At 42.0% G+C, this 13,205-nt stretch overlaps 1 protein-coding gene across 3 annotated transcripts in view; it reads right to left on the bottom strand.

The window, feature by feature from the left end:
- Positions 1-13,205, bottom strand: part of DENND2B (DENN domain containing 2B) — a gene marked incomplete at both ends in the record, with an annotated part of 85,994 nt that overhangs the window by 17,395 nt on the left and 55,394 nt on the right. For all 3 annotated transcript variants that reach the window (XM_079537114.1, XM_079537115.1, XM_079537116.1), the window contains 3 exons: positions 1,716-1,864; positions 4,281-4,421; positions 7,933-8,010. In XM_079537114.1, the coding sequence (XP_079393240.1) occupies positions 1,716-1,864; positions 4,281-4,421; positions 7,933-8,010 (368 nt within the window). The remainder of the gene's footprint in view (positions 1-1,715; positions 1,865-4,280; positions 4,422-7,932; positions 8,011-13,205) is intronic.

The raw sequence follows: 13,205 nt of genomic DNA, 5'->3' as shown, positions 1-13,205 counted from the left end.
CCTCAGCTCAGCAATATGACTGTTTTCCAAGCCAAGATGCCACAAGTGTGTCAAAGTAGGTTTAATCGTTGTTTCTTTTCTCTGAATAGTGCTGAGAAGTATTAGAGGACATCAGTGAGATCAGCTGTCCCAGAGAAACTCCAGGGAATGGCTGCTCTCTCTCCCCTGGGCAGCAAGCCTTCCCCACTCTACTGTGCCCACAGCCAAGATCAAGGCTCAGGGTACTCGGCCAACCAGGACAACATTGCCAAGGAGCAAGTAGGAGCTCCAAAGCAGTGCAATAGTTGGCATCAGCATCATACAATTCTCATTTCCTCTGTAATAATTAAGCATTTAGTAGGAAAGTATTCAGAAGAAGTACATCAGAGTATTTTCAAAAGCCACCTGCCCCAGTGTTCCTGGTGTAACTCACATATCTTCTAGGGTACTGCAGAAACCCTGAACTAACTCCACAGTTCTCAACAGGAGTTTATAGGAAATTAAGTCATTCCCAATGGTCATTCAAAGTAAGGGTTACTGACAAGGAAAGGGATGAAATAAAATGTTCTTGTTGTTCTAGACAACAAAAAGGACTACTAAGGAAATAACTTTATAACCTGAGAAAAGTCTGCAGCTTTAAGGAATTCTCCCCTAAAGGTTGTAAAGCTTTTACTATGCAAAGTATTTTTGCTATTATATACACTGGCGGCCACTAAGTGCAGCTATTATTTCTGGCGGTCATTCAGAGAAGGTCAGGACAGATAAAGTGTTTAACAGAGGTTGTTTGGGTAGATCCATCTGGGTTTTTAACAACCCATACTGTCTACTGTGCCTTTTTAAAAGATGCTCAATTTTTTTCTGGATCTAATAAATTACAGTCTTTCCTTTTATTTGCTATGTTTTATTATTTGTCAGGCTACAGCAAAGAAAGTCTTCTTTACAATGCCCGCATTTTCCTATAGAGGTTATACACAAGCACTCAAAAAAGGGCTGATTCTTTGCTGAGGGGTAGAGGTGCAACCTACATGGAGCTCCCATTTTCTTGGTAAGGGCTCCATGGAGCCATGACCTGGTCCCTCTCCCTCCTTACACCATGGGGTGAGCACATGCCTCAGAGGGAACAAGGAGGGAAGGTTGCAACCATAGGGCAAGGAAACAAGATGTTAAAAGGCCGTAGCAAGGAGCCCAAGATGGAATTTCAGAAAGAAAACATTTTCAGGTTGTGTGAGCACCTAAATAAAGTAGCCTAACTAGTTGGGAAGGAGTGTATTAGCATTCTTAATGCTCACACTGCATGGTTTGGTAGTGCAGAATTTCAAACCTAGCCCCATCACAAACTCTCTGCACTGCACAGAGCAAACCAAGCAACTCTCAGCATCCCACTGTATGGCCAACGCTGTCCAGTGAGGATCTCTGACACTGTTTATGGGTACTTTGTTTCAAAACAGAAATGAAATATCGCTAGGACTATATTGCTTTGAAACGTTCTGCAAAAGGCTTGTAGACTGTGAAGCAGGTATGTGTTGATATCCCTATTGTACAAGCAGAGCTAGAAAGCAACAGCTAGAAAATGTGTTCCCCATCTGATGCAAATAATTTGTGCTGAAGTAAAATTATTTAAACCTTGCAGGGAGAGAATAGTCACATCCAGCAGTCATTCTAGACATACATTAAAGCTTTTTGTATTGGGAGACAGCACTGCCCCAGCCTGTGATTCAGGTGCCTTTGTCACTTACCTGAGTTTGTCTGCTACAAAAATCACACGCCGCTCCAAGAGGAGAGAAGCAAAGATCCTGATGATCTGACGCACACTGAGGCACTTGAAAAGGCATTCAAAGTCCACATGTTCCAGGCGCGAGTCCATCGGCCGCCGCAGCTCAATGACCTGAACACGTTCAACAGGTATCAGTCAGTGTCACTGGTCAGGTCTGACAGACCCAGGGGCACGCAGCACCCCGGCCCAGGCATGCCTGCTGAGGGGACAAACACAGCAACCCCCATCCTCTTTTGGAAACTGAGGCTGGAGGCATAAAACTCCAGAGAAACAGTGCACTACACAGTCCGCTGTCATTTCATGTTCTTCCCAGAATACAGACACGCATTAAATCTACTATCATTTCCTAGGGAAGTGTAATTCTGCCTTCTAAACACTATCTCACAAATGTAAAGCTTGGCTGAGTCAACAGAATTAAGTACATAACAAAAAAGAACTGGAAGTTTCCAAGGTTAAAACAGCCATAAAGCCAAAGTATATTTGGTATCAACTTGGCTTGCAATTCAAATTCACATCTAGATAGGAGCCAGGGACTGATCTTAAGCATCGTGCCAAGTTTAATCCCAATTTACTTCATCTTTCCTCCTTTATAATGCACAAGTCACTAACTGGTGTTTAATCGTTTTGCTGTCATAAATACATGTACATACGTGTGTATATATATATATATATATACATACTTAACTGGGAGTCAGGACAAGGTCTTAGATGGTGACTTGTGACATCCCTTTAAAGTCTAATTGTCATACTTCATCCATGACCTCAGACCCTCTCCTTCCTTTCCTCAAATGCACTTTGCTTGATTCCTTTATTACATCTTCCTTTTATTCTGCAATTGACATGCTCAGATGTGGAACTTGTAGGCAGAGGACAGAAAAGAGATAGAAAAATATAATGAAGAAGAGAGTAAGAGAGGAATAAAGATATGAAGTGCAAGACAGAAAATGATGAACTACTGAGGAAACTGAGGAAACAGAAGGGGAAGGGGAAAAGCAGACCAACTTAAAGCTGTGTCGAAATCTTTGTAGATGTAGCAGCAGGAGCACATATACATCTCCTTCTTCCCATATGTCCAAAAATCACCATCATCTTACTGCTTTAAACCTCCTTTATGCTTTCATGCACATGAGACCACATTTCACTAGCAAACTGTATTAGGTTTAAGGTTGAGAAGCTCTTACAAAATTCCTCACAGACATACTGTTTTAGGGATATGAGCAGCAGCAAGATCACAGGATATGAAACACAAAACCAGTTCCTACTGGTTAAGCTGTAATACTATTCATGTTTGAGATGCCCACTTTCATTCCTTAGTACTGGGGCTGGAATCTCAAACCATATTTAAGTGCCCAACCATGAGGAGCTAATTTTGCTGCAAAACTTCCAACACTAATATCTCGCTGGGGTGTAGGATGCAATGCAAGTTACAGCAGCTTTAGATGCCATAGATGTTTTCTGTTATTTGGCAAAGCCTTCTGCTTCAGTCTGCTCTTCACAAAGAAGTATACTGTCTACTTCCCAATTAATCATCATCTTTGTTTAGGCCAGAAGAGCCACAATGGAAGGACAAGATTCTGTTCCTAATTAAGATGGTGCATTCCATTTAGATAACGAGTTTGTACTAGCATAACACAGGGTAAAGCTCAGCCTGAAGAGTTGTTTGTTTGTTTGGAATCATCGCAATATTATTCTCTGGGAGAGTTCAGATGCTTGAGCGGAGGATAGAGAAGCTGGAGATCCACGGCTCCCAGATACATTCACATCACAAAGGCATTATCAGATCTTACTGCTGCTATGCCAAGCAGCCCCTCAATTTTCCTTCGCTTCTCCAGAAGAAAATGCATGTGGCTTAAAAACATCCTGCAAATCACTTTTACAAGGCACCCCTCATATTTCATCCCAAGTGACATTATAGGTCCACTCCATTACACTTGGAGAAGATATGGTTCAATGTGAAAAACAGTAATAGCATTGCAGAACTAACCCTAGGAGTTGTAAAATAACCAAAAGAGAATTTTCTTGCTTTTGCTAAGTGGGACAAATTCTATTCTTACCTGCAGTGAATAATTTCTCTATACTATTGCTCTTCTGAATGCAGCTACTGCATATTAACGTCAGGACACATAGAGTATAGAAGGACATGCCAGATATCTAGTAACTCTCAAGTTAAGAGAAACTTTAAGCAAAATACCACCACTGTCATTTTCCATAAGGTCTATGTTTCACAATGCTAGGTTTCTGCCTGATTGAGACAGTAAAAAAAAAAAAAAAAAAAAAAAGTTGTTTGCAAAACCAAAGCAACTTATTAAAAATTATGAAATAACAAATACGTAACCATAAATCAGTTTATAATAATCAGCAGGAACTTATTAACGTATCAACACTGTAGCAGCTCCTGCACTTCTCATTTTAAGTACCATCCCGTATGACTTGCACTACCTGCACCTCCTGCTTTTCTTTTGCTGTTTGTTATAGGCAAGATGATGGTGAAGGCTTTGGTTCTTAATGTTTCCTGTTATTTTTTTACCTCATTGCCAGCTCCAGGGAGAAAAGTTTTTACTTTGATGGTCTTTCCAGGTGCAGGAAAAGGAGATTCCATCAAACTCCTCATAAATGGATAAACCAAAGCAGCAGATATGCCCCTTCTCCTTTCAACCTCATCCAGGATCTAATCCATTAGTAAGACATAAGAGAGAAAAGAGAGAGAACAGGTCAGCACCCCATACACTTTTGAAACATCTTCTAATCCACATGTGCTTAAACACATGGCAGATCTAAGTTTAATTTTCTTTTTCCATACATTTCTGCAATGCCATTGAAACCACAGTATTTGACCCTACAGTAAGAGTGACTCATCTTCCACTTACAGTATGAATTCCTTCCATGCATGCAGTTGAACAAAGAGACAAAGAAGAAACAACAAATCTGCAAAACTGAAGGAAGTTCAAGCATGGCAAAATGGGACCTATATTGTTGGGACTTGACCCGAACAACAGCGTGAGCTGGAGAAAGATCAACACAAGCCCCATGGTTACAGGCCAAGTGAGTGTCAAGTCTCAGTTGTGAACCCAAGGTTTGCATGAAGGAGCATTAATAAGGAGCTCATTTTTTTTTCCACTGCGCCTGACTGGGCAGGAAAAAGCCAGACTGACAAGAAAAGCACCCCCGACATGCAATGACACCACCAGGAGAGAGCTCTAGGTCCAGGCTCAGCCATGATGACAGCAGTCACTTCACAGTCTGCGCCAAGCTGGAGCCAGCTGTGAGAAGCCTTATGAAGCATGCCCAGCTGTTTACAGAGGGTGTCTGCACTAAGGTCATTTTCTGTTTAACATGACGCAGGGCTGGCAAGCCGGTTCTGAAATGAGCAGATGGAACTTCTTACAGATAGAAAGGACTATCATTTTCTTCTCCTTTTGGTCACATGGAGCAGCATAAATTAGATCACAGCTAAGCTTTCCCACATTAGACAGACCATATAGATGATAAACCTAAAGTAGACAAGAAAGCAGGCTTCAAAGCAGTTAGTGGTTTGACCTGAAAGACTGATCTCCTAACCACCACTCGAGACCAAAAGGCTATGCATGTGTTAGTGGATCTGAGCCAGGCATTTTCCCTTGTTTCTTTTGGAAATGCTTTTTTCACTGAAACAGAACATTAAAATATACTTAATCATAAGCTGGTGACTTACAACGATAGCTAATGACACCAAATGCCAACAGAAGCATTCACTGGTGTATAGTTTCTCCTTCCTCTTCACTGCACACTGAAAGCTGAACTCTAAAGCAAAGCTGCAATCCTTGTCTGTAGAAGAGGCAGATAACCCCTATCTTGTAACTGACTAGGTCCAGAAGTAAGGACATACTTGGTTCTCAAGTCTCTCTTAGTAGTAGGTATTGCAGCAGTGAACTTAAAAGGCTTCAAGGAAGATGAAAATAATGTAAGTTATCCAAACCAGCATGATACATATTTCAAAACAAAGAACTAATTTTGCTTTCCTGATAAATAGTACCCAAGGTTCAGTATCTTGTGGTCTTTCATCAGTCACATTTTCTCTGTAAGATTGCTGTTCCTTGTTTTGACTAACATTGCAGAGGGCACCATTACCGAACTGTGCAATTAGGACAGCCCAGGTTTCCCTCCGAAGAAAGAGACTGATTCAGTTTTCAATAACTGCCTTCATCCACATCTGTCTCCAAAAACAATGAAGAAGCTGAGACTTGAACTCTTCCTCCTTCCCTTAGAAGCTGTTTCATCCAAAACCTTTCCAGATGTGTTGCTTGGAGTTTGTGCTTAAAACCTGTGCTAAATCCAGCCCAGAGCTGGAGTCTGCACCAGGTCTTTCCAAGCACCCTGCTCTCATTGTGGCACCTGTATTTTCAGGAGATGATCAGCTCTTTGCAGTACAATAGGGATCCAGTGGGGATTAGGCCCTTTTGTGTCCCAACCCCTCCCTCAGCCCATAACTTAAAAAAAAGCATGGGTGTACTACAGCTCCACTCACGGCCTCATACGTAATTCAATGGGAGCCTTCCCTTCTGCTCAAAGGTCAAGAATTTGAGGGTCTGCCTGCCAGCTGCCTGATCTGCTTCTGTTAAAACCAGTGAAATCGTGCTTACCAGTCAGCCCCCAGTTGACTTTGACTGGATGAACAGACATTTTGAGACTAGAGATTGAACTGGGAAAGCAGTCAATGTGCAATTTCGGTTTGATCATTCCTGTCTGCTGCAGACTTTACATTCCAGCTGCAGAGATATTTGGTGTAAGTAGGACACTCACATTTCCATTTTTCAGACTTTCTAGATTTTTCCCCTTTCCCAAGGTTTCCATTGAAAATTAGTCATTATCAAAATTAGATAAAAAGATAAAAGCAAACAAAGAGCCTCGGGACCTCTCTCCACAGAGAGAGCTTTTTTGAGCTGTGTTATCCCCCCAGAATAATGTGTTTCATTTTGCTTAGGATATCTGTGTTTACATATGTGTTATGTCTAAGGGTCACTGTTATAAACCCTCAGATGCAGAGCTTTATGGAAGACCTCAGAAGCAGAACTGCAATTAACTATTTCAACACCATTGTTTTTCTTCACACAAGAATTGTGTTAAACTAAGTTTTATCTGTGAAGACTGTTTTGATGAAAGCTAACATTCCATGTGATTACTAGATCCTATGGACAATATTTTTATTAACTTCAATAGTTAATGTGCTTGTTTCAACTTTATTCTGTACAAATGAAGAAACAAAATTCATGTTTAGGTCCTGTCAGACTCTTTGTATCTGTAGTGAAAATCTCTGGCAAATTAAAACATTCCTATGAATACCGTATCAAAATTTGAATGGAGGAAGACAACCATCTGACATCAGACATATTATCTTTCTCCACAAATTGCCAGCAAATCCTATAGGGTAGCTCTTGAGGAGCTCACTGGATTTTGCAGGACTCTTCCAGACGACTGGAGGTCCTAAACTGGCAGTCAGAGAGATGTTTCAAATGTTAACCAATCAGCAATGTTTTAAATAGCTTATTTTAGCCTTTTGTCTTACAAAAGAATAATGCTTGCAGCCCTGGAGCTGACTAGCAGTTAACTGCTTCAATGGCAGTGCAATCTCTGTTTAGCTGCAATGTTCTGCATATTGTCTTAATACTCTTACGTCAAGAAATTTATTACCTAGGTAAATTACGTCAGCATATGATATAACTTTATTTGTTAATGTAAAGGCTTATTAGAAGACTATACATCCTTCCCTGGTCCCTTAGAATAAAAACATCATGTCAATGCTGTTAAGCATGCAGACTTCACTTATCAAATACTCCTTTTTCTTAACCTCATTATTCCACAGGGTGCTGGAGTAAAAGTGGTACTGGCCCACCGTTTGAACTGTAGATGCCAAGAGTTACAGCTCAGCACAGAATGGCTTTGGAAAACAATGGAAAAACCTCCAGTCAGCCAGATGATACAGACACTCAGATGTTTTTTGAATCAAGTTCTGCCTCAGTCACAGAAGTAATAAGACATTCTTTGATGAATCCAGTCATAGAGATGGAATATCCAAAACAGCAACTACAAAATACAGTTATCTCCCATCAAAGGAAGAAATTCTTCTCGTCTGGTTCATTGATGTGGATATTTCTCAGTAAACACTCAAGTTCAAAAACAACATTGTAAAAAAATCCTCTTACCTTAGAAAATAAGTCAAAGCACCCCAGGCGGCTGATGACACAATAGACTTCAGGTAGGCGTGGCCCTTTTCCACTAGGCTGATAACAGTAAAAAAGAGACTGAAATTACATACTGATTTGGAGCCATGCAGAAATATACTTCTCTCTCTAATCACATAGTTGGCCGTCGTGCAACGTCTTTCACCATTCATTTCTCCATCAAAATAGCTACTCTTGGAAAAGCATCATGTTTCTCCCTTAGGACAGTAGGCTAAAAAGCATAAGTAGTTCTTACCCACTTTGAAAATCTCAGCGCATTGGAACTGTATTCAAACATTGCTCTGACTTGAAGTCATAAAAGCGCATTTAACTATGGCTGTAACTCATGCCTTATACCACCACTGTCCTCTGCTCCTGCTGTGGTGAGGCTACCCCAGGATCATATGCTGAGAGGTGACAATTACAGTGCCAGGGAAGGAAATATGGCTGTAGTTCCCGATTCTCTCATGATGTTCATAGACAGCTTAACTTCCAGAAAGCAAACTCACAGACCTAAACAAAGGCAAGCCGCATGAGCTGAATCATTAACTTTCTTAGATTCATGCATGATAAACACGAAACTCTTAAATAACTTAAGCTGTGTCGAGAATGAGTCAGTGGTGCATATCTCTTCCTCCCCAAAAAACCTGTCAAAACGGTTCTCTGAAACCATCCTATTAAAGATTTTTCCTAGAGAAGCAAACGGTTTAAACCTACATGACTGAACTGTAATCTCTCAGCCTACTGTAATCTGCAACACTGCCTGTGCTTGTGAGGGAAAGGTCTGGTGGCACTATGTGAAAAAAGGTGAAAAAAGGGTACAACCACTTGCAGGATTTTGCTTATGTACTAAAAGAGTTCAAATCAGGCCAATACCAAACATTTTAGAAAAGCATCCTCACTGGCAAGGTTCGTAGAGCAGAGAGGCAGTCTGCCTGTGTCCTGCATGCATACAGTGAGCACAGATTGAAACACCCCTGCACAGGAGATCACCACTGTATTTTTAACAAGCTGTGATACAGCACTGCAGTTTCGTATAGTTGTAACTGATTTTCATCAGTTACACAGGCACACACTTCCTAAGGGGAGTCATTTCAACAAGGCAGTTTACTGACTTCAGGTACCGTGATACACATTCCCAAGATACAATGCAAGGAAGTCCTGGTGCTGCTTTTGGCAGGAGCTATATCCACTATGGCACAGAACAGCTGTAGAACAGTCCCACACCAGCAAAAAACTGAAAGCAGGGTCTGAAACAACAGATAGGCCTCCTAATTCCTTTTATCTAGTGGAGTCAGCTGTACTTGTGAAACACTGAATAAAAAGTGTCTGTAAAAGAATCACCTGGCACCACTTACCCTCCTCGCACAGCTGTACATTATTGCTATGCAGGAGTGATAGAATCATCCCCAGAAATGCTGTGATAAAGGAGTTCAGAATCACTGTTTCCATCTGCTCTCTCCCACTTGTGCATTGAGCCAAAGTGGCTGATCATCTCCTGCGCATCCACATAGAAGGCTGGCGTATTTTTTTAATCTTTGTTTCATTGTTTGACTCTGCAGGTACAGTAATTAACAGCCCTCAGTGTGTTTAGCATTTACGTGTCACATCCATCGAGAGAAACTGAGGGGTAGCTGTGTTTTTCGAATTGGAATATCACAAACTGGGCTTGGACAGTCAGCAGGTGCCTGGCCTATTACAACAGAGACCACAAAAAATACTCGGACTAAGTGAATACAGATGTGTCTATTTCTGGATCCAAACCTGCTCACTACACGTCACGTCTCTGAAAAAGCAGAATCCTTTTTTGTCCATATTAGGTATAAAACCCTTTCTAAAGGCACTGAGTGATTATATCAAGCATGTGGGATTTTGGTTAAAATCATTGTGTCAAATCTACAGGAATGCCGAAGCCATGCCAGGAGACTTGGATAGCTCCCAGCCAAGAGCTGTCTCAGTGACTGCCAGTAAAAACATCACATTCCTGGGTCATCTATAAGATCAGAAACAATAACAGCTCAGCACTTACTAAAAGATTCTGCTTTATGAAATATCATTGCTTTCAAACGTTGTAAAGGCTACATGTCTAGGAGCTCTTTCCTCCTCATATAGAACAGACTTCTCTATTATTTCAAAGATGTTTCCTTGCAGACAGCACAGACTCCCAAGTGAATGCAAATCATCTGCAAGAGGCAGCACATAAAACCCTCAGGCAGAGCCATTGTGAGAGGCATTATTTCTCAAATTTCTAGCACTGGCAACTCTTCGCATAACTCTCCTCTCAGCCATTAGTTTACAGTTCAAAGACAGACCTAAACCACCTGCTCATTGTTTTATAGGTTTGTCTTTTTCCCAGAAAAATGTATGGGATAACTCAACCTTCCCATACTCAGTGTCTTCCTTCTCTGCTTGGACTTATCTCTCTTATCTAGCAGAGACTTAGGGACTGCACACAGCATACAGTGCTGGTTTAACCTCCCCCCTTCCCAGAGAGCATTTCCAGTTTGAAGGTTGTTATCAACAAGATAGCTGCAGCCTTGGAGCCCCATCCTGCCTCATTCTCTTTTCCATGCAATCGATACGCCCAGTTCAAGGAAGCTATGTCCTAAAGGAGCACCAGCTGACTCTGCCTTGACATATTGCCTTCTTCCTGAAGGAGGGAGGGTGGAGAGAATGATGTTTCGGTTTTTGAGTTGTTTTCAGAAAGCTCGGGATATTTTCAGCCTTAGTCCACCACAAACTAAAACACTGATGAGTTTTGTTGATAACAAGAGACAGATTCCCAAGAGCATGAACATAAACTGACAAGAACTTGGCTATGGGATGGAAGAGCTGAGATTTGCTTCAGGGCTGATCCATAAGTGGTTCAGGACAGTCTTGTTACAATGAGTTTAATGTGATGTTTGCTGAGTGACGTCTCCAAAACCTGCTTCATCATCTGCCTTCAGCAGGTGGAACAGACGACTTTTGCTTCTGAAAATAAGCCTACCACTTTTCTCTTTCAAAGCTCACCTCCCTACCCAGGTGCTTGAAATCCAGAAGATGTCTTCAGAGATGATCTCCCAGTCTGGCATTGCTGAGATGCAATCACACACCACACACTCCTGCTTTCAAATCAGGCTGTGTGCACACCCACCAGCCACTCAGACACCTAACTCAGTGGTTTGGGGCTTTAAAGAGAGACAAAAAAGCTCCTGCTTCCCTGGCTCCAGAAGTAACTGAGGAACACTGGTACCAGTGTGGTGACATCAGAGAAACCAAAGCAGTAGGGATCGATGGTAATATTTCTCTTCCTGCACTTCTCCCAGCCTTTCCATCTATCTGAAGACACCCTGTGTGGAGGGGGAATGCAGCTAAAACAGACCTACCAAACATCATGGAAGAGAAACATGCAACACGGTCCTACGTTCCATCTCAAAGCAGTAGAAGAGAAGGAAAAAAGCAGACTAACATCAACCTGAAGACTCCAGAGGGGCCATACCCCTTCCTCCCAGGGTGAGCCAAGATATCTTTAATGAGACCTGAATAATTCTCCAGAGAGCATTACTAGTAAAAGCTGAGGAAAAAGTAAGGGCTGTCCCAGGCCAGGCCAGGAGAAAAAGGAACATGACAAACACACAACAGCTTCTTTGCCTTTTTAAAGCACATGCGTTAGCTCTGGGTAAGCCTCTAGCATCCTGGGCTGTCTTTGAGATCAGAATTGTGAATGCTTCAATTGCAATTCACAGTAATTAAGGCAGTGATCATATAACAGAGATGATATATACTCTAAATGGCAAAGGAAATGCACACAGTGCACAATCTCTATTACTTTCTGCAGGACTGTGAAAAAAGACACATTCTGCTTGGCTCTAGGACTGTCTTGAAGAATGTGAGATGCAGACTCAATCCAAAAACCTTAAACAGGGAAACATGAAGATGAAGAAGGGAAATCCCATGAGGCAGGCTGGTGATGTCCAGCTAATAGGAGCCAGAAATTCACAACCAGAGATGTTCCTCAAAAACAAATTCAAGTGTTGGGAGCCTGAAGTTATTCCATCAGAGTCACAAGCCAGCTTCTGCAGCAGCTTTGGTTTCCAGCTAGGGCCAATCCAAACACAGACCATGAAAAAGCTGTCGGTGTTTTAAATCCAGAAACTCATGTTAAAGTCTTATCGTTATATGTGAAACACAAACTCTTACGCCAGAGCACTCAGTGTACACTGTCAAACATGCTCGAGGGAAGGCAGGATGGAGGGAACATGGCAACAGGAAGAAATGCTTTTCCAGTGAGCTCTTCTCAGCTCCATAGATGTTAATCTGCATCCCAAGAGTTGCTTCCACAGTGTAACAAATGCCTCTCTCCTGCTCCAGCAAATGCAGGATGTTTCACCTAAAGACTGCTTTTCATGTTTTAATGTACACACTTTCTGCTCAGGCATCTGCTTCTCCCCTGACTCCAGGGACTCACTTGTCTTAGCCTAGAAAAGTGCCCCGGGCAGCATTTTTATGTGAGAGGGAAGAGAGAGGTAAGATAGGGTGAAAGACATGTATATTTCTGCAAGTACAAAGTTAACAGCCAGAAAATCCTGATATCAAACTTTCTATTCTGAGAAAGAAGTCTTCTCAGACAACTGCCCAATGTGCTAGATAGGTGTGCTTCCTACTGTTCCCATGAACCAGCTGCCTTCTATGGCAGCTGATAGCAGGACGTTGTTTTAAGGATGCAGTAACTTAGATTCCGGTATTGTCTGACGGGAACTAGCACTTCTCAGCAACTCCCATTGCAGTAAAGCCCAAGACGCATTCCAGTTCCCATTACAGCATCCTCCCTTTTGTTCCTTCTCCACAGGGTGCTCTTGCTCTCCCTTTCTCCCCAGCCCCATAGCAACTGAGGTATTGCAATGCCCACCAAGGAAGGGAGTGAGCTGTGAGGTGAAACTGAGCCTTCAGCAGGAACTGCTCAAATCACCTTTGCTGCTGACAGGAAATTATCACAGAGCCACAGCCCAGACACAGCCACTGAAACGAGCCTGGCAAATAGGTGGAAAGAAGCATGGAAATGAAAGTAAAATTAACCTGGTTTAATATGGAAGAATGTCTTATTTGCAGTAAAGTGGAATATTAGCGATATGTAATATCTCAAGTATATCGACCTATCTGCCTTTATATGAAGTTGCATACTTCTGGTATCAAGTCACCAGGAAAGCAGCTACAATACTGCCTTGGAGGTAGCAAAATGTAACTGGAAAAACTTCATGCTATCTATGAAAGTG

This window comes from Tetrao urogallus, assembly GCF_951394365.1.
Source record: "Tetrao urogallus genome assembly, chromosome: 6".
In the NCBI taxonomy this organism is placed as follows: Eukaryota; Metazoa; Chordata; class Aves; order Galliformes; family Phasianidae; genus Tetrao; species Tetrao urogallus.
The sequence above is the reverse complement of the archived record's forward strand: the minus strand, read 5'-3'. Positions and strand labels throughout refer to the sequence as shown.